The sequence below is a fragment of the Schistocerca americana genome, chromosome 3, assembly GCF_021461395.2.
Source record: "Schistocerca americana isolate TAMUIC-IGC-003095 chromosome 3, iqSchAmer2.1, whole genome shotgun sequence".
Taxonomy (NCBI): Eukaryota; Metazoa; Arthropoda; class Insecta; order Orthoptera; family Acrididae; genus Schistocerca; species Schistocerca americana.
Genome location: NC_060121.1, coordinates 882,272,480 through 882,297,037, shown reverse-complemented (window position 1 = coordinate 882,297,037; position 24,558 = coordinate 882,272,480). Strand labels below are relative to the sequence as shown.

The 24,558-nt window shown below is 43.7% G+C and overlaps 1 protein-coding gene across 1 annotated transcript in view; it reads right to left on the bottom strand.

The window, feature by feature from the left end:
- Positions 1 to 7,923: 7,923 nt before the first annotated feature.
- The window catches only part of LOC124605842 (chitooligosaccharidolytic beta-N-acetylglucosaminidase-like), a 306,694-nt gene continuing 290,059 nt past the window's right edge, over positions 7,924 to 24,558 (bottom strand). The window contains exons 8-9 of the mRNA XM_047137772.1: positions 20,322 to 20,556; positions 7,924 to 8,192 (exon numbers count right to left, since the gene is read on the bottom strand). Coding sequence (XP_046993728.1) covers positions 8,004 to 8,192; positions 20,322 to 20,556 — 424 coding nt within the window. The 3' untranslated portion in view covers positions 7,924 to 8,003. The remainder of the gene's footprint in view (positions 8,193 to 20,321; positions 20,557 to 24,558) is intronic.

Genomic DNA, 24,558 nt, shown 5'->3' with positions numbered 1-24,558 from the left:
TCTAGTACACTGGAAGTTATTCCATGAGGTCTCAACTCCTGCATCTTTCTGTAACCTCACCTCACAGATGCTTCAGTTCTCATCTTTTCCAGTCCTTGTGGCTTATTCACATCCTAAGAGTTATTCTAAGAATGAATTTCTCACTTAGTACTGAGATGTGTAGGATCAATATGTGAAACTGTAACTGCAAGGGTATGATCGCAAGGCACACTTGGATAGTTCAGCTGATAAGCACTTTTGTCACAAAAGGAAATGTTCCCAGTTCTATTTCAAACAAAAGTTTTTGTAGAACAATTGAAATCTCCCAGTATCATACCAATGAACAGAAGTCTACCACCTGCCTTAGCTATATCTGAGCCTATGTGATCATTCTGTTTGATATAGGCCTACTCTCAAATTGTTTGATCACAATATTTGTAGGAGTTGATGGACTCCAAATGTGACTCAGTGATATTATGTTACAGCATTGTTGCATTTTTTGAGGGCACCATTTTACAATCTGAACATTTAAAGCAACTTGTTGGTTTCAACTAGAGATTGAAATCTTGTCAGGCATTCATTCTTCTCCCCTTCCACATACCCTAACATGTGGTATTATGCTAAGTACTCTCTGCCATGCTCTTGACAATAGTTTGCTGAATATGTATGTAGATGTATGTATGTAGATGTGCAGCTGACACAATACTTTTGCAGACTTTTTTTTTTTTTTTAATAGTGTTTGATTATAGGTAACTGCATCATTTGCAAACAGGGTTAGTCCCAGGTCATTGATACACATCATCAACAACAAGAGTCCCAACACACTTCCACTTGTTTTTTTAAAGAAAGGTACCCATGCCACCACTGCTTTCCTCTTTGCACGCACACACACACACAAATGCATGCGTGCACAAGCATAGCACTAACACTGCTATTTTCGCTGCTGCTGTCTTTCTAGTCTGCTTTTTTTTGTTTTTTTTTTAAACTACTGATTGGTACTGTTTCTTTTCTTATGTCCTCTTGTTCATTTGAAGTTTTGATATCATTCTACACATGGTATCTGATGCTATACCATCTCTGTGCAGCCTCTTTCAACCAGACACTATTTGAGTCTATCTAGAAATGCAAACATTTTATTCTCCCCAGTGACATCTGGTTTAATTTTAGCGAGGGTGAGTTCACTGGCACTAATGTGGTTGTCGTACCATGGAAGACATATAATGTTTCTGTGGTTTGCATCTTTTCACAAATTCTAGAAGTTCAGCTTGTTGCATGGTCTGTTCAGAGTTACATTCAATCACACCAGAATTTCATATTTTGTTCTCGCAGTTAGTTTCTTACAAGGAATAGTGCAAGGCGTTATCCACTATGCTACAAGAACACTATCCAAAACGAAATTTGGTAATGACTGAAGCAGTGTTTAAATGCATCAGCATTCGTTTCTTAATACTAAGGCACAATTTTATTTTATTGGAAAATAAATATAGCACAGACCTGAAAGACCTTCACAGAGGGAACATCAACAACAATTTCTTGTCATCACAATCATTGTTCCATGTCATGTTATCGTCTTTCCATGTAAGAGTTCACTCATAGCTTATGTTAACTCTTTACTTTCACACCACAGCATCTCCATGTTTCCTTAATACCTCCCTTTCTGAAAGCCTTTCCTACCTGCAGGCATTTTTTCTTGAAGAAATGGGAGAAAGGCTAGTCTTTCTGCCCCGAAGCAAACTACTTTCATTATGAGTGAAAAAACACACAACAATGGTGTAATAGTCTACAATACTAGCTATTGGCTGATACACCTTCATCAGGTACAAAGACAATAACATAATAAAAGAAAGTCTGTGGTGCTGTGAAATTTTGTTGGTTCAAAGATTTTAAACTAGTGCATCTACAGAGTTTCAGACAATAGATGAATGTAATGTAACTTACCTTAATGGACATCCAGATCTTCATCAAGTACAATCCTGGATTTTGTGTAAGCAGCCGGGAGCAATCGGTTTTTGCCATAGCCGGGTACACGCAAGTTTATCTTTCAGAGATAGTAAGAGAGTCTCACAAGAAAGCTTTTCGCCGCCTAATCGCAAGTTGTGATAATACAGGTATTAAAATGTGTACAGTTTGTCTCTGTCTCCCACTCAACCTTCTCTTTTAATAGATGATTTAAGAGATTTCCATAAGCGCTCGATATTCCGCATATGGACTGATGTTCCAAAGAGATATACTGCACCGTATGGCTGACAAATTTGAGACCGAATCCTTCTTCAAACTATTGTTAAGACTACCACCCATCAGTAATTACTTTCGTTCCTGGGAAGATGATGTGCTTACTAAGGGACACTTACGTTCATTTATAAAATACTTCTCAGACTCCCTTTCAATGCCTCCAAACGCTTATATCTGTTTAATTTCGTTTTTAACAAGTTCTTTCCTGTACCTGCGTACTTGCGATTTGTGACATGCGATGCATCTACTTCTTCAGTGATCTTGTTTTCACCACCTATAGCAACACTATCATACGCCTCAGAACAAAAAACATAGAAATCGCAAACAGTAGACCTGTTTTTAGATAATCCAGTTTCTGAAGTAGTGGTTTCTAACATACAGGTTGGTCCATTGATCGTGACAGGGCCAAATATCTCACGAAATAAGCGTCAAACGAAAAAACTACAAAGAACGAAACTGGTCTAGCTTGAAGGGGGAAACCAGATGGTGCTATGGTTGGCCCGCTAGATGGCGCTGCCAAAGGTCAAACGGATATCAACTGCATTTTTTAAAAATAGGAACCCCCATTTTTATTACATATTCGTGTAGTACGTAAAGAAATATGAATGTTTTAGTTGGACCACTTTTACCGCTTTGTGATAGATGGCGCAGTAATAGTCAAAACGTATAAGTACGTGGTGTCACATAACATTCCGCCAGTGCGGACAGTATTTGCTTCGTGATACATTAAACCATGTTAAAATGGACCGTTTACCAATTATGGAAATGGTCGATATCGTGTTGATGTATGGCTATTTCTTTTGGTTTGTGGGTTTTCAGATCTGATGATTGTGGCTAAATTATTGAAACTAGTCATCACTTTGTACAAAAAAATATGTTAAATGCCACTAAAACAATCTATTGAAAAATTATGAAAATTTTAAAAAATTTTTAAAATTTTTATAATTTTACACTTCCTTATCTGCTTACGATCACTTTCTCAAATGGTTCAAATGGCTCTGAGCACTATGCTACTTAACTGCTGAGGTCAACAGTCCCCTAGAACTTAGAACTACTAAAACCTTACCAACCTAAGGACATCACACACATTCATGCCCGAGGCAGGATTTGAACCTGCTACCGTAGCGGTCGCGCGTTTCCAGACTGTAGCGTCTAGAACAGCATGGACGATACCTTTCTCCTGTTGTGACAGTGTTAGATTCATTCAGTACAGTTTCTATCGTGAAGTGAAGGTAGTAAATGTGTCTTGCTGTTTGTGTACTTCACACACGACCAGAATCTCTTTGGATTTTCTGCCAGATATCGAGACAGAGTTTCGTTGTGGCAAGTATTAAAAGCACCCCTTATGTCCATCTTTTCAGCGATGGTTGCGGCACTCGGCTGTTCGACACAGGATGGTAAATAAAACATGTTTTAGCCATCTAGTTTCCAAGCTTATATTGTTTGTCTACCAATTTCGGCCGTTTGCTTACGCCATCTTCAGGCCCCTGACCGACGCATAGGAAGATTCTACCTCGGTTCTGGTCAAAACAGGGCCAGTAATGTTGTAGTAGATTTCTGGTTACTATACCGATCACAAATCCATGGAGAAGAAATAAAAACTTTGAGGTTCGCCGATGTCATTGTATTTCTGTGAGAGACAGCAAAGGACTTGGAAGAGCAGTTGAACGGAATGGACAGTGTCTTGAAAGGAGGGTATAAGATGAACATCAACAAAAGCAAAACGAGGATAATGGAATGTAGTCGAATTAAGTCGGGTGATGCTGAGGGAATTAGATTAGGAAATGACACACTTAAAGTAGTAAAGGAGTTTTGCTATTTGGGGAGCAAAATAACTGATGATGGTCGAAGTAGAGAGGATATAAAATGTAGACTGGCAATGGCAAGGAAAGCGTTTCTGAAGAAGAAAAAATTGTTAACAGCGAGTATAGATTTAAATGTCAGGAAGTCGTTTCTGAAAGTATTTGTATGGAGTGTAGCCATGTATGGAAGTCTAACGGACGATAAATAGCTTAGACAAGAAGAGAATAGAAGCTTTCGAAATGTGGTGCTACAGAAGAATGGTGAAGACTAGATGGGTAGATCACATAACTAATGAGGAGGTATTGAACAGAATTGGGGAGAAGAGGTGCTTGTGGCACATCTTGACTAGAAGAAGGGATCGGTTGGTAGGACACGTTCTGAGGCATCAAGAGATGAATACACTAAACAGATTCAGAAGGATGTAGGTTGCAGTAGGTACTGGGAGATGAAGAAGCTTGCACAGGATGGAGTAGCATGGAGAGCTGCATTAAACCGGTCTCTGGACTGAAGACCACAACAACAACAGAGTGTATTTTACAGATGAGGCAGTATTCATGACAGATGGCAGACTGAGTTACTACAATAAGTACTTGTGGGCAGATGCAAACCATCGAGCAATCATTAAAATGAGCCGTCAGGATCGCTTTAGTATCAGTGTATTGGGCAGAAATTGTCTGTGACAAACGTATTGGGCCATATACTTTAACAAACAGATTAACAGGTGCTGTGTGTGAGCGACGCCTGCACAGTGGATTACCAGCACTATTGGAGAATGTTACCGTTGCAGAACGACCACGACAGTAATTTACGGTCGACGGGATCGTTTTCTCCGGATCGCGCGACGCTACCTCACCTCAACGGTTGGTGGGCGATGGATCGACCGAGGAGTTCCATTTCCTGTAGCACGGCCTCCCTTCGCTGTTATTTTTGAACTGGGATGGGTTATTAGTAACAAATTTCATAAGTGAATGTATGTATTGCGAAGGTACTGTAAATATCCCGAGTTCCTGTCTGCGAGGTGATCTTTCGTGGGCTTCAGCTATTATTCTGATTAGACGCTTTTGTGCAATGAATACTTTTCCTCTTAATGATGAATTAGCCCGAAATATGATGCCACACGAGAGCAGTGAATTAAAACAGCCGTAGTAGGCTAATTTACTACGTTTATCACCAAAAATTTGCAATAACCCTAATAGCACAAGTAGTTGAACCAAACTGTTTGTGCAGATCATCAATGTGCTTCTTCCAAACCCGTTGGATTTCTGGCTGTGGGGACATTTAAGGGCACTGGTGTATCCTCAGTCCATCAGCTATGTGCAAATTTTAGACTGGCTAGTGACCAGTGCATCTGACACAGTCGAAATGGGGGCAGGTGCATTCGAAGGAGTGCGTGATTAAGTGTGAAGAACGATTGAAAGGTGCCTCATGATGGGTGGTAACCCAAGTGGCACTGCCTGTAGCGTCTACGTCTATATAACAGACAGGTGGGAACGAGAGGACAGATAAACTCATATGTCAAGAGGTATTGGTTTCGGGATGTATCATTATAGGAGCTTTTCTTATCCAAGGTCACTCCAAAAGAAATGCACACTATTTTTGTAAAAATACAGTTTTCATTCTGCATATGTGAAAGTTTTACATTGTGTAGATACATCCTTCCCACTTGTTTTCAAACTTAGTTCAACCTGTTCCCGTGAGTGGCGCCGTCACAGCATGTCTTCAAGATGACTGCTGCACTTGACGTTCGTCAGTAGCAACGTGTTGTCATAGAATTCCTGTGCTGTGAAAACGAGACAGTGGGAAACATCCACTAGAGGTTGAAAAAGGTGTATAGAGATGCTGCTGTTGATCGCAGTACAATTAGTCGGTGGGCAAGCAGGTTACGTGATGAAAGCGGGCATGGGAAAATTGAGGATTGTCCTCGCAGTGGCAGGCCTCGTACTGCACACACTCCAGACAATGTGCAGAGAGTTAACGAATTGGTGAGTGCTGACAGACGGATCACCGTGAACGAATTGTCACGCTATGTTGGGCTAGGGGAAGGAAGTGTTTGCAGAATATTGAAAGTGTTGGCGTTAATAAAGGTTTGTGTCAGGTGGGCTTCCAGGATGTCGACAGTGGCTCACAAAGAAACAAGAAAAACGGTATGCAGCGAACTTTTGGAACAGTACTAGATTGGTGGAGATGAATTTCTTGGAAGAATTGTGACAGGTGATGAAACATGGCTCCATCATTTTTCACCAGAGACGAAGAGGCAATCAATGGAGTGGATCATGCAAATTCACCCAAGAAAAAAAAATTCAAAACTACACCTTCTGCTGGGAAAGTTATGGCACGGTGTTTTTCGATTCCAAAGGACACTTGCTTGTCGACATCATGCCAAGTGATGTATATGTGACTACACTGAAGAAACTTCAAGCTCGACTGAGTCGTGTTCGACCACATCGGCAAAAGCAGGATGTTTTACTGTTACAAGACAATGCACAGCCACATGTCAGTCAAACAACCATGGAAGAGATCACAAAACACGGATGGACAACACTGAAACACCCGCTTTACAGTCCTGATCTGGCTCCTTGTGACTATCATCTGTGGGTGTTGTGTGCTGTCCTTAGGTTAGTTAGGTTTAAGTAGTTCTAAGTTCTAGGGGACTGATGACCATAGATGTTAAGTCCCATAGTGCTCAGAGCCATTTTTGACTATCTGGGAAACTGAAAGATTCTCTTCGTGGAACAAGGTTTGAAGATGATGACTCGCCGGCCAGAGTGGCCATGTGGTTCTAGGCGCTACAGTCCGGAACCGCGCGACCGCTATGGTCGCAGTTTCGAATCCTGCCTTGGGCATGGATGTGTGTGATGTCCTTAGGTTGGTTAGGTTTAAGTAGTTCCAAGTTCTGGGGGACTGATGACCACAGCAATTAAGTCCCATAGTGCTCAGAGAAATTTGAACCATTTTTTTTTGATGATGACTCCCTTGTGCACGCTGCCAAACAGTGTCTCCAACAGGTTCGTCCAGAAGTTTACCGTGCGGGTATACAGGTACTGGTTCCAATATGGCGTAAGGCAGATGAGAGGGATGGAAATTATGTGGAGAAATGAAAATATTGTTGCTAAAGGATGTATCTACACACTGTAAAACTTTCAAACATGAAGAATAAAAGATGGATTTTAAAAAAATAGTGTGCATTTCTTTTGGAGTGACCCTCGTAGTTTTGTTCAGTACTACCTGCTATGTACTGTTACAAGACATTGCACAGCCACATGTCAGTCAAACAACCATGGAAGAGATCACAGAACACGGATGGACAACACTGAAACACCCGCTTTACAGTCCTGATCTGGCTCCTTGTGACTATCATCTGTGGATGTTGTGTGTTGTCCTTAGGTTAGTTAGGTTTAAGTAGTTCTAAGTTCTAGGGGACTGATGACCATAGATGTTAAGTCCCATAGTTAGTTAGGTTTAAGTAGTTCTAAGTTCTAGGGGACTGATGACCATAGATGTTAAGTCCCATAGTTAGTTAGGTTTAAGTAGTTCTAAGTTCTAGGGGACTGATGACCATAGATGTTAAGTCCCATAGTGCTCAGAGCCATTTTTGACTATCATCTATTTGGGAAACTGAAAGATTCTCTTCGTTGAACAAGGTTTGAAGATGATGACTCGCCGGCCGTAGTGGCCATGTGGTTCTAGGCGCTACAGTCCGGAACAGTGTGACAGTGTTCTCTCTCCTTTGATGTTGTCACATTGACCTCTCACTTGCCGGATGACAGTCGAAGAGAGCATCGGATTGCAGGCGATATTGCTGACGAGATTGACAGCCATTTATCGTCACTATGTGGGTCTTGAGCGTGCCGGGTCTGTGCGCTGAAAGGTGGATAACTGAGGGGATATCATTTGGAAACAGGAGAGCGGTACAGAACAAGACGTAGCCTTTATTGGCGGCAGGAACTTGTGCAGAGCGGTACAGCAGAGTGTTGAGTTAGGGTCGGCGGCTAGCGGCAGGCGCCCTCGTTGAGCACACAGTAGCGCGGCGCCAGGGCCTCCGCCCGGACGCCGGCGGCCACCAGCCTGGCGCGGTGGGCGTGCAGCCGCGGCTCCGCCTCCCTGGCCGACGTGCCGGGGTTCGACCACAGGCGCTCCGCCAGCGCCGCCGCGCGCGGCCACACCCGCGCGTCCAGCGACTGCGAACACCACAGGAAGAGCTCAGGCTGTCTTCAAAAGGCACCACAGTGTGCTACAGCGTCACAGCCAAACAATGCGTACAGGCGAGATTTTGTCTGGGGCGACACACAAACTGTCACAGTAGCAGGTGGTAGGGAGCGGTGATGATGACGATGATGATGTTTGGTTTGTGGGGAGCCCAACTTGTAATTCTATTGTGAATATAATACTGCTATTAATCTGTATATTTTAAAAAATTTTGTCCAGTGACTGCGAACACGACAGGAAGAGCTCAGGCTGTCTCCAAAAGCCAGCGCAGTGTGCTACACCGTCACAGCTAAACAATGCGTACAGGCGAGATTTTGTCTGGGGCAACACACAAACTGTCACAGTAGCAGGTGGTAGGGAGCGGTGATGATGATGTTTGGTTTGTACGGAGCTCAACTTGTAATGCTATTGTAAATATAATACTGCCATTAATCTGTATATTTTAAAATTTTTTGTTCCGTAATAATTTTGAATAATTAAGCAAATTCTACAACGAGAGTGAGCTTTTGTTAAGTGTAGTTTATCTGTTTAAAATGACCTCTTTGACGTAGGTGGAATAAATGTATTAAAACATATTTTCTAAATAATTATGTAATATTCCAAATACAACTGTAATTAATTATGTCAATTTTGTATGTACTGGGTGGTCAAAAATTCAGTATAAATTTGAAAACTGAATAAATCACGGAATAATGTAGATAGAGAAGTACAAACTGACACACATGCTTGGAACGACATGGGGTTTTATTAGAACCACAAAAAAAGTTCAAAAATATCCGACAGATGGTGCTTCATCTGATCAGAATAGCAATAATTAGCATAACAAAGTAAGACAAAGCAAAGATGATGTTCTTTACAGGAAATGCTCAATATGCCCACCATCATTCCTCTACAATAGCTGTAGTCGAGTAATAATATTGTGAACAGCACTGTAAAGCATGTCCGGAGTTATGGTGAGGAATTGGCGTCGGATGTTGTCTTTCAGCATCCCTAGAGATGTCGGTCGATCACGATACACTTGCGACTTCAGGTAACCCCAAAGCCAATAATCGCACGGACTGAGGTTTGGGGACCTGGGAGGCCAAGCATGACGAAAGTGGCGGCTGAGCACACGATCATCACCAAACGATGCACGCAAGAGATCTTTCACGCGTCTAGCAATATGGGGTGGTTCTAATAAAACCCCATGTCATTCCAAGCATGTGTGTTAATTTTTACCTCTCTGTCTACATTATTCCGTAGTTTATTAAGTTTTCAAATTTATACTGACTTTTTGATCACCCGGTATATACTGTCATACAATTGTAGATGTTTCATACTTAGGGTTTTTGTAAGCAGAAGTGTAAATTGAAAAGGTGTAGGGATCATAGGTAGAACGGAACTCCGTTCTGTGGTGGAATGGAAAAGGTGGTGGAGCGCGCGAGTTAGAATTGGCGCACGAGTGGCTCAGATACTCGGTAGGTGCCCTGCAAGTGGTGAACACGCATTACGTCAACCACTAGAGGCCCCGAATTTACCTGCAAGACTGGGTTTTGGCCTCGGACGTGTTCTACATGATTGGCGCAGTACGGCAATAAATTAATAGCTCAAAAATTTGCAATTTTATCGTCGCCACCAAGAGGAAGACAGAGCTATGTACATCAAGAGCCATACCAGCGCAATGTTACTACGCAGCACCGCCTCACGCCACCTTCGACATCAGTAACAGGCAAAGTACTTTATTTAGAAGTGTATCACAGTATGAACCATCCATCTTCAACCAGTGGAATATAAGTGTTAAATGTACCTTTGTATTGAACCGTAATTTCCCTATTTCATTTACCTCAGTAGGGTCCTTACCTAAACGAATTTATTCCGAGTATCCTGATGCTTATTGAAGCTTGAGTAATAGTAAATTACTGGCAATAGTACTGTTTTGGGAGTAAATTCTGAAAATCATTATTAAATACTAAAGATTGCACGTATCAGTTTAAGGGCCACCGCTTTGCGTGACCATGAGGATACGTTTTCAATAGCATTTCTGAAAGTAAAGTAACATAATTGTTTAACTGCAACAATCTTAACAGTAATTGTTCGTGTTGCTTCTCCATGTCAAAGAAAGCGAGACTAATATTAGTGTTAGAAAAACATTAACAAATAACAGTCCTAAAGAAATTAAATTTAGTCGTGTTAAATAATAGTTTTGGTCATATGAATGATAGCTATAAGTTTCATATTTTTTTTGTATCCTTGTTGAAACATATGTGTCTCTTCTTTAAATAATTACTGAAGTATAGTGATAAATTCCATAAGTAACAGAAAGTGGAATTAATAGTACTTACTGCCAAGTGACCGTAGTAAATGGAAATTAAGTGGTTGTATTTAAATTACGTAGTAAGTGAAAGTAGTTATTTATTCAGTGTCGAAAATTGACTTAATCTTTTTGTGTAGACACTGTACCTGATTTGGGCTGGCGGCCGTTTTATTAAGCGAAACAGTTTATTGTTATAACGGACTTTGTCTGGCTAAAGGTTTCCAAAAGTAATTATTCTCACTGCTTTTTCCACAAACTGTATGATTCGGAGAAAAATAGTTCGATACTTTACCATTAGGTTGAACACGGTTAAAATCTCTCTCCGAGAGTCGATGGTTTGCAGTGTTAGTGCTGCGTAATTTTGTGGTGGTGGTCCTGCCGCTACTTACAACACAGTTCTGACATTCCGAATCGCGGATCTTCCGTCTTTACAGTGGTACCGTATTGACCAGAACGCGAAAGAACCGTTGCAAGCTCCGGGTCATCAGTGCCCGTACAGAGTCCAAATTTTTACACAGTCCAATTTTTTACACAATCCAATCTAGTCACTGTCGCGAATGATGATGATGATGAAATAACGAGGACAACACGAACACCCAGTCCCCGCGCGGAGGCAGGGAGCGGGGATATTTTCTTGAAAATATCGTAATCCAGTCATGTACTTCATACGAGGGACATTTCATAAATAACGCACAGCTTGGTACTACTGAGGACTCTTTGATACAACGACAATGGAAATTACTTCAGATGTACACTACTGGCCATTAAAATTGCTACACCGCGAAGGTGACGTGGTACAGACGCGAAATTTGACCGAGAGGAAGAACATGCTGTGATATGCAAATAATTAGCTTTTCAGAGTATTCACACAAGGTTGACGCCGGTGGCGAAACCTACAACGTGCTGACATGAGGAAAGTTTCCAACCGATTTCTCATACACAAACAGCAGTTGACAGGCGTTGCCTCGTGAAACGTTGTTGTGATGGCTCGTGTAAGGAGGAGAAATGCGTACCATCACGTTTCCGATTTTGATTGTAGCCTATCGCGATTGCGGTTTATCGTATCGCGACATTGCTGCTCGCGTTGGTCGAGATCCAATGACTGTTAGCAGAATATGGAATCGGTGGGTTCAGGAGGGTAATACGGAACGCCGTGCTGGATCCCAACGCCCTCGTATCACTAGCAGTCGAGATGACAAGCATCTTATCCGCTTGGCTGTAACGGATCGTGCAGCCACGTCTCGATCCCTGAGTCAACAGATGGGGACGTTTGCAAGACAACAACCATCTGCACGAACAGTTCGACGATGTTTGCAACATCATGGACTATCAGCTCGGAGACCACGGCTGCGGTTACCCTTGACGCTGTATCACAGACAGGAGCGCCTGCGATGGTGTACTCGACGACGAACCTGGGTGCACGAATGGCAAAACATCATTTTTTCGGGTGAATCCAGGTTCTGTTTACAGTATCATGATGGATGCATCCGTGTTTGGCGACATCGTGGTGAATGCACATTGGAAGCGTGTTTCGTCATCGCCATACTGGCGTATCACCCGGCGTGATGGTATGGGGTGCCATTGGTTAGACGTCTCGGTCACCTCTTGTTCACATTTACGGCATTTTGAACAGTGGACGTTACATTTCAGACGTGTTACGACCTGTGGCTCTACCCTTCATTCGATCCCTGCGACACCCTACATTTCAACAGGATAATGCACTACCGCATGTTGCAGGTCCTGTACGGGCCTTTCTGGATACAGAAAATGTTCTGCTGCTGCCCTGGCCATCACATTCTCCAGATCTCTCATCAATTGAAAACGTTTGGTCAATGGTGGCCGAGCAACTGGCTCGTCACAATACGCCAGTCACTACTCTTGATGAACTGTGATATCGTGTTGAAGCTGCATGGGCAGCTGTGCCTGTGCACGCCATCCAAGCTCTGTTTGACTCAATGCCCAGGCGTATCAAGGCCGTTATTAGGGCCGAGGTGGTTATTCTGTGTACTGATTTCTCAGGATCTATGCACCCAAATTGCGTGAAAATGTAATCAGATGTCAGTTCTTGTATAATATATTTGTCCAATGAATACCAGTTTATCATCTGCATTTCTTCTTGGTGTAGCAGTTTTAATGGCCAGTAGAGTAGTTGGGACCTCGAGGAAAAAGCTCGTGTTTTTGTTTTTTCGCTGTGTACTCTAACCTAAAATAGGTGACAGGTAGAAATGGGCCCTGCAAGGGTCTCGGATACTGTGATTGTTGAAGACCAGTGGTCGTACAGCAAGATTGAAATGTTTTAATCGTTTTCGTGGTGGTTGTATGAGCATAGTCGATAATCCAAGACCCCCAAGGCTGAAAACGTCAACAGATGAACGAGATGTGAAACTTGTGGCAGATGCTCGTGAAGAAAGTCGCAGTGCGATTTGCGAGGAACTCTCTGAAGCCCCGGATTTCACCCAACATCAGTGTTCTGTATTGTGACAAATGAGAAAGAAGAGAAAAATTTCTTCGAGATGAGTCCCACACTGTTCGACTGCTGAAGAGAAGCAGAACCCTCTGGACATTGCAACCTTGCTGAAACAGCGATTCGATTGTGACGTCCAAGAATTCTTGAGTCCCATTGTCGCTATTGGTGAAACGTGAATTAGAGACTTTGAACCGGAGTTGAATTCACAGTCCAATGAGTGACGAGCTTAACATTCTCCACGTCCAAAAAAATTTCGACGTGCTCAAACAAATGATGTTTCTTGTTTATGATCACCAAGGAATCATCAAGACAAATAGTCCCACGTCGAACAAGTTTCACAGCACCGTATTAACGTAACTTCATGCAAAACTGCGCAGAAAAATGCACAACACCGGACCTCAGGATGGGCCACTAATTCTCCATGACAATGCTCGCCCCCATATCGGCGATGTTGTCGCCCAAGAACTGCGCGAATACGGATGGGAGGTGATGCCGCATCCTCCTTATAGCCCGAGTGTGTGAGTCCATCAGGCTTCTACTTGTTCTCGAAGTTGAAAAAAGCTATATATGTGGACGTCGTTATCTTTCTTTGCAAGAGATCTCTACCACCGTTACCCGAGCTATTCGACAGATGAGCAGAAGTGGTGTCCTGGATGGAGTAATAGAGCTTCCGAGACGTTGAGATTCAATTATAGAGAAGCAAGAAGACTGTAATGAAGGACTGTAAAGAAATATTGAAAAAAAGGTGTAAGTAAAAAAAGGGTGTGCATTATCTATCAAATGTCACTCGTATTTTAAAATTAAAAAAAAAAAGACATACTTTTTAATGATCTCTTATACCAGATTCCGTAATTTTTCGGTAAAACTTAAGCCAAAAATGTAAGTCTTAGTAGTGAATGTGACTTTTCAAAATAAATATCATATTAATATTTTCGGGTTTGGGACCCTTCTTAAACATCTTACATGTATCTTCAAAGAGTATAGTGTGAATACAAGTCAACGACAATTTACGAAATTTGCATTTTAAATTTTTTGTGGTTGTCGTAAAGTATTCGTCCCTTCAGTTTTCACTATACGGGAATATGCGTTGGTGTTGCTAAGGTTGTGCTAAAATATACGTTCAGATTCTGGACCCTACTTATACCTCAGTATCTATTTAAAAAGTTAACGAAATTTGCGATTCTTCTAACTTTTGTTGTGGGTATAAAGTTCCTCTCTCCCCTCTCTCTTTGTAGTAAACACTATTGAAAATGACTTGTTATTGCTAGTGTCAAACACTGTTGAAAGTGGAAACTGTCACATCACGAACACTTTGATGGAACGCTGCCAGACTGATACTGCAGTATTTCTACATCTACATGATTAATCTGCAATTCACATTTAAGTGCTTGGCAGAGGGTTCATCGACCCACAATCATACTATCTCTCTACCATTCCACTCCCGAACAGTGCGCGGGAAAAACGAACACCTAAACCTTTCTGTTCGAGCTCTGATTTCTCTTATTTTATTTTGATGATCATTCCTACCTATGTAGGTTGGGCTCAACAAAATATTTTCGCATTCGGAAGAGAAAGTTGGTGACTGAAATTTCGTAAATAGATCTCGCCGCGACGAAGAACGTCTTTGCTTTAATGACTTCCATCCCAACTCGCGTATCATATCTGCCACACTCTCTCCCCTATTACGTGATAATACAAAACGAGCTGCCCTTTTTTGCACCCTTTCGATGTCCTCCGTCAATCCCACCTGGTAAGGATCCCACACCGAGCAGCAGTATTCTAACAGAGGACGAACGAGTGTAGTGTAAGCTGTCTCTTTAGTGGACTTGTTGCACCTTCTAAGTGTCCTGCCAATGAAACGCAACCTTTGGTTCGCCTTCCCCAGAATATTATCTATGTGGTCTTTCCAACTGAAGGTGTTCGTAATTTTTACACCCACGTACTTAGTTGAATTGACAGCCTTGAGAATTGTACTATTTATCGAGTAATCGAATTCCAACGGATTTCTTTTGGAACTCATGTGGATCACCTCACACTTTTCGTTATTTAGCGTAAACTGCCACCTGCCACACCATAAAGCAATCTTTTCTAAATCGCTTTGCAACTGATACTGGTCTTTGGATGACCTTACTAGACGGTAAATTACAGCATCATGTGCGAACAACCCAATAGAACTGCTCAGATTGTCACCCAGGTCATTTCTATACATCAGGAACAGCAGAGGTCCCAGGACGCTTCCCTGGGGAACACCTGATATCACTTCAGTTTTACTCGATGATTTGCCGTCTATTACTACGAACTGCGACCTTCCTGACAGGAAATCACGAATCCAGTCGCACAACTGAGACGATACCCCATAGGCCCGCAGCTTGATTAGAAGTCGCTTGTGAGGAACGGTGTCAAAAGCTTTCCGGAAATCTAGAAATACGGAATCAACTTGAGATCCCCTGTCGATAGCGGCCATTACTTCGTGCGAGGAAAGAGCTAGCTGCGTTGCACAAGAACGATGTTTTCTGAAACCATGCTGATTACGTATCAATAGATCGTTCCATTCGAGGTGATTCATAATGTTTGAATACAGTATATGCTCCAAAACCCTACTGCAAACCGACGTCAATGATATAGGTCTGTAGTTCGATGGATTACTCCTACTACCCTTCTTAAACACTGGTGCGACCTGCGCATTTTTCCAATCTGCAGGTACAGATCTGTCGGTAACCTCTTCCGTGCCTGTGGGTTATGTTGATCAAAATTCACCCTCATGCGAGCTTATATTCATTGTTTTCAGAAGAGAAAAATAGCCATTCCTGCATATTAAGAATGGTGTGAGTTTGTAACGGACACTGGACGTGTTTCGGGGTTGGCGGTATAGTGGTAAAGTGCGAGCTTGTAGAATCTAAGGTCGCGAGATCGAATCCTGCTCTGACACTGAAATTTTTCAGTCTACCCTGAGGCTAGCCTTCACCTCTCATTGATGTACAGAAGTGCCAGGAACGACACGTGGTTTGGACTCCACTTCAAACTGTAGGCTCCCTTTCTCCAGTTGGATGACAGGGGTAGGTTAAGGACGCACGTGTCGCCGAAATGGCGTCCATTTGAAAGACCTTACAGGCAGGCGACCGAACATCTCTGTTGAGGAACTCCCAACCCATCAAGCTATGTGAACGTATTTCACTGGGTGCGTCTAACGTTAGAGGGACTTGTGAGATGGAGGTCGCAACGCAGCATGCCCGGAGTACCTGCAAGTGGAGCGTATCGCTACATTTCGGACTTTGGCGAGGCAGGTCAGTTCATTGACATGAGGGGTAGAGAAGCTTCATACCGACAGCTGTCTCTAGCGCAATAGCTGCAGAACCAGTGGCCACGAGACGGACTCAGGAGAGCGGTGTTGCTACAGGAGTAGGCACAAGACTACACCACGAGAAACGGGTGTGGCTGTTCGACTGGCTCTGACGAACAGACAGACGACAGCAGCTGAAATCCAGAAAGAGGTTACAGGCAGACCGGCACCACGAACCGCCGGGAACAGGCTACTGGAAGTTGGGTTGAGATCTCGAGTTGTCACGACATCGTGGCACAGACAACAGATCGACGCCAGAACGTTCATAGGCGACATTGTGAAAGGTCTCAGAAAGCAGTGATTGTGGAGGCCCATACGTCTCCAACTGCTAGAATCATGGTGTCGTGACTTCTGGATATGACAACAAGACTGATCTGGTAACTGTTGAAGAGCGACAAAATGCTCGCTAGTATGTGGCAAGAATGGAAAACCCAGTACTTTTATAATTTATAACCAGGGTACCAAATGGTGTATTGCACCAGGATAGTGCAAGGACGCCACACTGCAGTTCACACGACAGACAGATCCTGGACTAACCTACCTGATCACTGATTGGTCGCTCATGCAGTATGTATGGCACGCGACGGTATCAGGCTCCAGTCACCAATTTTCGTGAGCTGACACAGCACGTGCTTCAGGAATGGTAAGAAATTCCTCAAGAAGAGATTCTAAGGCTGTTTGCTTCCATGCCGCAACGAATACGTAGTCTACACGTGCATGTGGGAGTCACACGCCGCACCAGTGTTGACTATCGACGACAGTCCCCAATGGAATGACAAGATAATCATTTAATAGCCGTTAGGTGAACAAGATGTCCACAAAGTTTCGTAAATATCAGACTGGTCCTTTATGGTGACATATTCCATTTAGGACGGTCTAGCTTCTGGGATATTATTTTCCCAGAACCATACCACATAATGGGAGTCTTTAATTTGTCTTCCTTAATACTGACTTTATCTAATCGTTCCGTTTCGTATCGTTCCTTGGTATTTGCCCTAAATATAGGTCTGATAGAAATTATCCAGACACTCCTGGAACAGTGCATGTCACAAGGCACGGACCGCCAGTATAAGAGGAGGAGGGGACTGCTGTGTTGTCAGCAGAGAAGCAGTGAGAGCTGGATGGGTCGGCCAGGAGAGTCCAGTGACTTCCAGCGCGGGCTGGTCAGTGGGTGTCACCTGAGTAATGCATCCATCGCGGACGTTTCAGCCTGTCCAAAGTTGCTCCAATCCACTGTTGGTGATGTGTTGTGAAGTGCAAACGCGATGGAACAACCTCAGCTAAACCAACCCCAGATAGACCTCATGCATTGACGGGGAGGAACCGTCGATCATTGGGGCGGTGGTTGTAAAAAATCTGATGAAAGCAACAGAAGGGATCTCTCGTGAGTTCCAAAGTGGTGCCAGTATTTCAGCTAGCACGATGACTCCGCATAGGCAGTTAAGAAGAATGGGGTACAATGGTCGAGCTACCCCTCATAAGCCACACATTTCTACAGGATGTCTCAAATAGGGAACCAATGGTCGAAACGTATATTTATTGTCTTATAAACCTAACAACGACGTGGCCCCAAGTGACGACCACCAGTCTCAGTGCATGCATTTCAATGAAGTTCTGCAGCACTCTCTCAAAGATCCCTGGTGTCTCTTGTACCAGGACGCAGGCAGTTTGAACCCTAGGAAGCAGGTCTTCATTCGCTTCTACGGGGGTTTTATATACCAACGTCTCGATGTCACCCCAGAGGAAAAAACCCACAGGTGTGAGATCCGGCAATCGAGCTGGCCTTGGGACATGACCTCCAGTTCCGTCTGTGATGAACCTTTTGAATTTCTTACTTTTTTGTTTTCGTTTTCTTTAAAGGCAAAGAGAAAAGGTGAAGCGTTAGCCCAGCGTAGAGACTGTGCCTACCGTCATGTATTTTTGCTTTTCGAATGTTAAAAAACATAAGATGTTTTTCCTGTCCCTCAGTAGGAGGAAGGACTTGCTCTCTGCCAGAGAACGGAGATAACCATTTTGTGTGATGTGAATAAGTGAAGAGTACGTATCTTATACGTGCATTGAACAAAAGAATATAGTGTCATTTTATTAACTGAAAGGTTCTATGAGTTATTATTTCAAGCAGTAATGTAATAAGAAGAACTGAAGCCCATCTGCGTACTTCAGAAAAGTTACGAAGATCCGATTAACGCAACATGGACATGGTCAAGATTTTGTAGGTGATTATGGCGGAGATAATATTATTAATTGGTGAGCATGAATATACCACAAGAGAAAGACTGTTTCATTTATGTGAAACTAATATAAAAGGATTCTTTACCCGTTTACAGTCATAGCCCAGCTTATTGTGCTTGTCCGAGTGCTGAAAAAATAATCTCATTAATTCAATATATCCAAAAAGCCACACATTTTATTTTTTATTATATATATATATAATAAAAAATTATATATATATATATATATATATATATATATATATATATATATATATTATATTGTAAAGTGGCGACCGTGACAGGAGTAAATACTGTATACTGTACGAAATAAGTCTCTTTATTTAGGGAGACAGTGTACAACCCAGCAGTGAAGGTATGCATTGTTCAGGTGCTCGTGCATATTAACATCTAAGTGGGACAGCGCACCGTCGTCTTGAAACCACATCCTTTTGCGATCAACAAAAGAATCCTTGCAAGAGTGCAGTCATCACTTTCAACAGTTACCATGAGCTATGTTCTTGTTATGTGGTGTACATTGTGTATGTCTTAACACTGTAAATATGCATTTCCAACTACTGGTTCCCTATTACAATGTAAACAGTACTGGACCCCACTATCGCCTGTGTAATTAAAGTCAAAAGGTTTGAGGCACCCTGTGGAGTCATTGCTGGGCGACACTTGAGATTGTGTAAAGAGCAGCGCGATTCGGCAATGCATGACTGGAAACGAATGGTTTGGAGTGATGAATGACACTATAGTTTGTGGCAATCCGATGGAATGCCTGCGGAACGTTGTCTGCCACGATGTGTAGAGCCAACAGTGAAATATGGAGGAGGGAGTGTTATGGTATGGGGCTGTTTTACACGATTATGGTATGGTCCTTTTATTGCGCATAAGAAAACACTAAATATGGAAGGATATGAGCAGCAACCACTGTGCACTGCACACAGTAGAGGAAAAAGTTCGGAGTTGATATTTTTTTGGATCAGCATGACAATGCACCCTGTCACAGAGCAGCACCTGTGAGGCATGGGTTTGAAGAGTCCCAAAGGTGGACTCGTCGGCCCGGAGCGTCCACCTGAAGCCAATGAAACACATGTGGGATGTGTTGGAATTCTGACGTCACCCCAGTCTACAGTGCGCAACATCATTACCCTCTCTGTTTTCGACTCTTGAGGAAGAATGGGCTGCCATTCCCCCACAGACATTCAGGCACCTCACTGGGAGTCTCCCCAGCAGCATTCAAGCTGTCATAAAGGCAAAGAATGGATACACCCTATATTAATGTCCCATAATACGGGTCTGCGAACTTTTGATCAGACAGTGTACTTATACAATGGGATGAGCATGAGGTGTTGGCTGTTAATCCTATAATCACATGTCATCACGTTGTTTCTGTTTCATATAGGCATTATCTTACGTTTATATACATTTAAAGAGAGCTGCCATTCATTATGTAAAGTGGACTTTTTTACTAATATTTCTGTAGTTCCTAACCATTGTCCATTGATGATACTTTCTTGTAAACACCTGCAGCATCAGTAAAGAGCAGGAAGTAACAGTGATACCAGGAGACACTCCGCTACTCTCTGTATGATGCCATTAGTAGTTAAGTCATGGATCAAGTGAAACTTTTAAGACCCACCTGCTCACCGACCCTCCTGGCGGGGTTGAGTTGAGATTGGGGTTGGGGTTGGGTGTTTGGGTTGGGGCAGGGTGTTCGGGTTGGGGCTGGGGCTGGGGTTGGGGTCGGGGTTGGGTTTGGGGTCGAGTGCTGGCGCCACTGACCTGGTCGTCAACGAGCTCCCCCCAGCTGGCGACCTCGCCGCCCAGCACGCCCTGTGCCATGGAGCCAGGCAGCCGGTTGCTGTAGACGGCCTTCCAGTCGTGATAGCGCGTGCTGCCCCAGAAGCCGTGGTCCAGGTACCAGGCGTCCTTGGTGGCCACCACGAGCCGGTAACCCAGCGCCAGCAGCTGCTGTGGCAGCGGGTCGCCGCCCTCCACCCACGTCTCGATCACGTACCTGCCGGCACACCCAGCACATCGGTGTAACAGTGCCTGCCGCCCTTCTACCAGCAGTTTCTAGCAGAAAGCTGCAGCAGCCAAGTGTTAGCAAGCGACTCGTTTTCGAGAACGCTCGTGGAACAGATAACACATCTAAACAAGATGAAACAGAACTGCAACAATAAAAGTTTGGAGATTGAACCTTTGTTGCTGCGAAAATTCCTTCACAACAGCGGAAAAGTTGCCAATATACAATCACCAAAACATAAAAGGATGTAGTTTCTCGTAGGCGCGGACGCAAAAGTACTGTGCTGTGGTTGCTGTCGCTGTAGGGAAAGCTTCTTCCGAAGGCGGCTCCGAATCTTGACCATATACGAGCCTAAATATTTAACTCGGAAACGTAATGAAATAAAATACACTCCTGGAAATGGAAAAAAGAACACATTGACACCGGTGTGTCAGACCCACCATACTTGCTCCGGACACTGCGAGAGGGCTGTACAAGCAATGATCACACGCACGGCACAACGGACACACCAGGAACCGCGGTGTTGGCCGTCGAATGGCGCTAGCTGCGCAGCATTTGTGCACCGCCGCCGTCAGTGTCAGCCAGTTTGCCGTGGTATACGGAGCTCCATCGCAGTCTTTAACACTGGTAGCATGCCGCGACAGCGTGGACGTGAACCGTATGTGCAGTTGACGGACTTTGAGCGAGGGCGTATAGTGGGCATGCGGGAGGCCGGGTGGACGTACCGCCGAATTGCTCAACACGTGGGGCGTGAGGTCTCCACAGTACATCGATGTTGTCGCCAGTGGTCGGCGGAAGGTGCACGTGCCCGTCGACCTGGGACCGGACCGCAGCGACGCACGGATGCACGCCAAGACCGTAGGATCCTACGCAGTGCCGTAGGGGACCGCACCGCCACTTCCCAGCAAATTAGGGACACTGTTGCTCCTGGGGTATCGGCGAGGACCATTCGCAACCGTCTCCATGAAGCTGGGCTACGGTCCCGCACACCGTTAGGCCGTCTTCCGCTCACGCCCCAACATCGTGCAGCCCGCCTCCAGTGGTGTCGCGACAGGCGTGAATGGAGGGACGAATGGAGACGTGTCGTCTTCAGCGATGAGAGTCGCTTCTGCCTTGGTGCCAATGATGGTCGTATGCGTGTTTGGCGCCGTGCAGGTGAGCGCCACAATCAGGACTGCATACGACCGAGGCACACAGGGCCAACACCCGACATCATGGTGTGGGGAGCGATCTCCTACACTGGCCGTACACCACTGGTGATCGTCGAGGGGACACTGAATAGTGCACGGTACATCCAAACCGTCATCGAACCCATCGTTCTACTATTCCTAGACCGGCAAGGGAACTTGCTGTTCCAACAGGACAATGCACGTCCGCATGTATCCCGTGCCACCCAACGTGCTCTAGAAGGTGTAAGTCAACTACCCTGGCCAGCAAGATCTCCGGATCTGTCCCCCATTGAGCATGTTTGGGACTGGATGAAGCGTCGTCTCACGCGGCCTGCACGTCCAGCACGAACGCTGGTCCAACTGAGGCGCCAGGTGGAAATGGCATGGCAAGCCGTTCCACAGGACTACATCCAGCATGTCTACGATCGTCTCCATGGGAGAATAGCAGCCTGCATTGCTGCGAAAGGTGGATATACGCTGTACTAGTGCCGACATTGTGCATGCTCTGTTGCCTGTGTCTATGTGCCTGTGGTTCTGTCAGTGTGATCATGTGATGTATCTGACCCCAGGAATGTGTCAATAAAGTTTCCCCTTCCTGGGACAATGAATTCACGGTGTTCTTATTTCAATTTCCAGGAGTGTATAATGATTAAGAACTCGTCCTGCTATCAAGTAGGACTGTTGATTTTTAAAAAAATCAGGAATCCGATATATCATAATTAAAAAATACCATTTCCGGCCCATGATGTATCGAAAAAAGTATCGAGATACAGACGAAAAAATATTGACGTAACGGCCTAAAAAAAAGAAAAAAAACACAGCTGCACAGTGTAAATATACTGAAGGTTTTAGAGCTGTATATTTCAGTATTGATTTATTATTAGATATTCTGTGCACCAACAAGCTAGCTGCCTGCTTATTCCCCTTAGATGGAGAATTCAAAGGAAAACGATGCACGTTCACTCTTGGCAATAATCATTTTGCTAACAATGGTAACTGCATGTCAGTTGCACAACCAAAGGTGTGCGATTGGTCGGTCGTTCAGTTTCGTCGCGTAGCAGACTTGTCTGGAACACTTCCTGCCAAATTCCCTGTTTTTTTCATTTCTGTAAACGCCAGCGACCTAGCAGTTGTAGTGTCAAAATTTGCATAGTGAAGTTAAAGGTGGCAGTTTCTGTTGGCAGCGCCGACTACCGCAGCATATCCGCTCACACGTCTCCTCTTATTACAAAAACCGATCTTTCATTTATATTAGGGTCATTTTTTTAACAACTGTTTTTGATGAACACTGATTTGAAGAAACAGCACATTAGTTGCGTCAAAATTTTTTTTAACGCAACTGATGTGCTATTTCGCCACATCGGAAATCTTGTTGTTCCATTCGCAACACCACCTCCCCGTGCAGTCAGACTTTTTCTTTGTACCACCTATGCTTGCGTCACACAGTCAAAGAGAAAGACTGGAAGTGATGGGTGCTTAAAAAGTAATAAGACTCCTTCTCACAATGAAAGTAAAATTATGTTCTACTACTATTTCAAAAGAAAAATTTCGTATATTTACCGAAAACTGCGAATAAATATATCTGCACTCGGTATTGCAGTTGTGATATCGTGTAAAAGTGGTCTCCGAATTTAGTAAACAAAACGCCCAAAAGAATGCAAATTGCAGAACTCTCATGTAAGCCTTTAGGGGAAAAAATGGTCAAAGAGGTTTTAATACCGCTCAATGGTATCTACGAAGGCAAGTAAGCTCACTCATGGGTTTGAGAGTGCTGCTATCTCAAGAGTTTCAGAACGTAAAATTAAGCTGTCAAATTTAAAACTCCTATTGTATTTATAGCCTGCACCAGTTATAAATGGCTTGCTTTATTGTGTTTGGTCGGACCTCGGAAATTAGTAGCGGACGCCCCAGTTTACTTATTTTACCAAACGTAACATATAAATATGTAAAATTAGCCGGCCGGAGTGGCCGAGCGGTTCTAGGCGCTACAGTCTGGAAGCGCGCGACCGCTACGGTCGCAGGTTCGAATCCTGCCTCGGGCATGGATGTGTGTGATGTCCTTAGGTTAGTTAGGTTTAAGTAGTTCTAAGTTCTAGGGGACTGATGACCTCAGAAGTTAAGTCCCATAGTGCTCAGAGCCATTTGAACCATTTGCTGACAAGAAGATGGAACATGCTTTAATGTATCGATATGAGTATCGTTTACCAGTCGATACGGATGCAAAATTTTTAGTTTTGTTCTCACTGCGACAGTATGGGCGGCTTTCATTGTCTGCTTTCATTTTGATTGCCACTTGGTACATCACTTTACACATCTTTACACAATCTGTACGTATTTACACTGTGATAGAGAAACTTTGGCAGCTATCTTTGTAACAAGTAACGGTTGTATAGCACATGCTGGATGCCGGCAAAGTTTCGCTATCACAGTGTAAATACATACAGATAGTGTAAAGGTGTGTGAAGTGATGTACTAACTGCGCATCAAAATGAAAGCAGACACTAACAGAAAAAAGACGCCCGTACTGTCGCACTGAGTACAAAACTAAAAGTTTTGCATCTGTATCAACGGATAAACGATACTCATGGCGATGCATTAAAGCATTTTCCATCTTCTTGTCACAAAGCCAGCACCCTGTATTATGCTAGAAATAGATATGTAACTTCCAGATAGCCATCTGAAATGAACTTGAGAAGGTATTTACATTTTTTCGTATTTACGTATTTACATTTACGTATTTACATTTTTATAGCTTCTTCATCACCCCTTCCCGTTACCTATGCGCGGAGGGATGCGACGCTGATATACACGTAAATGAAATGGC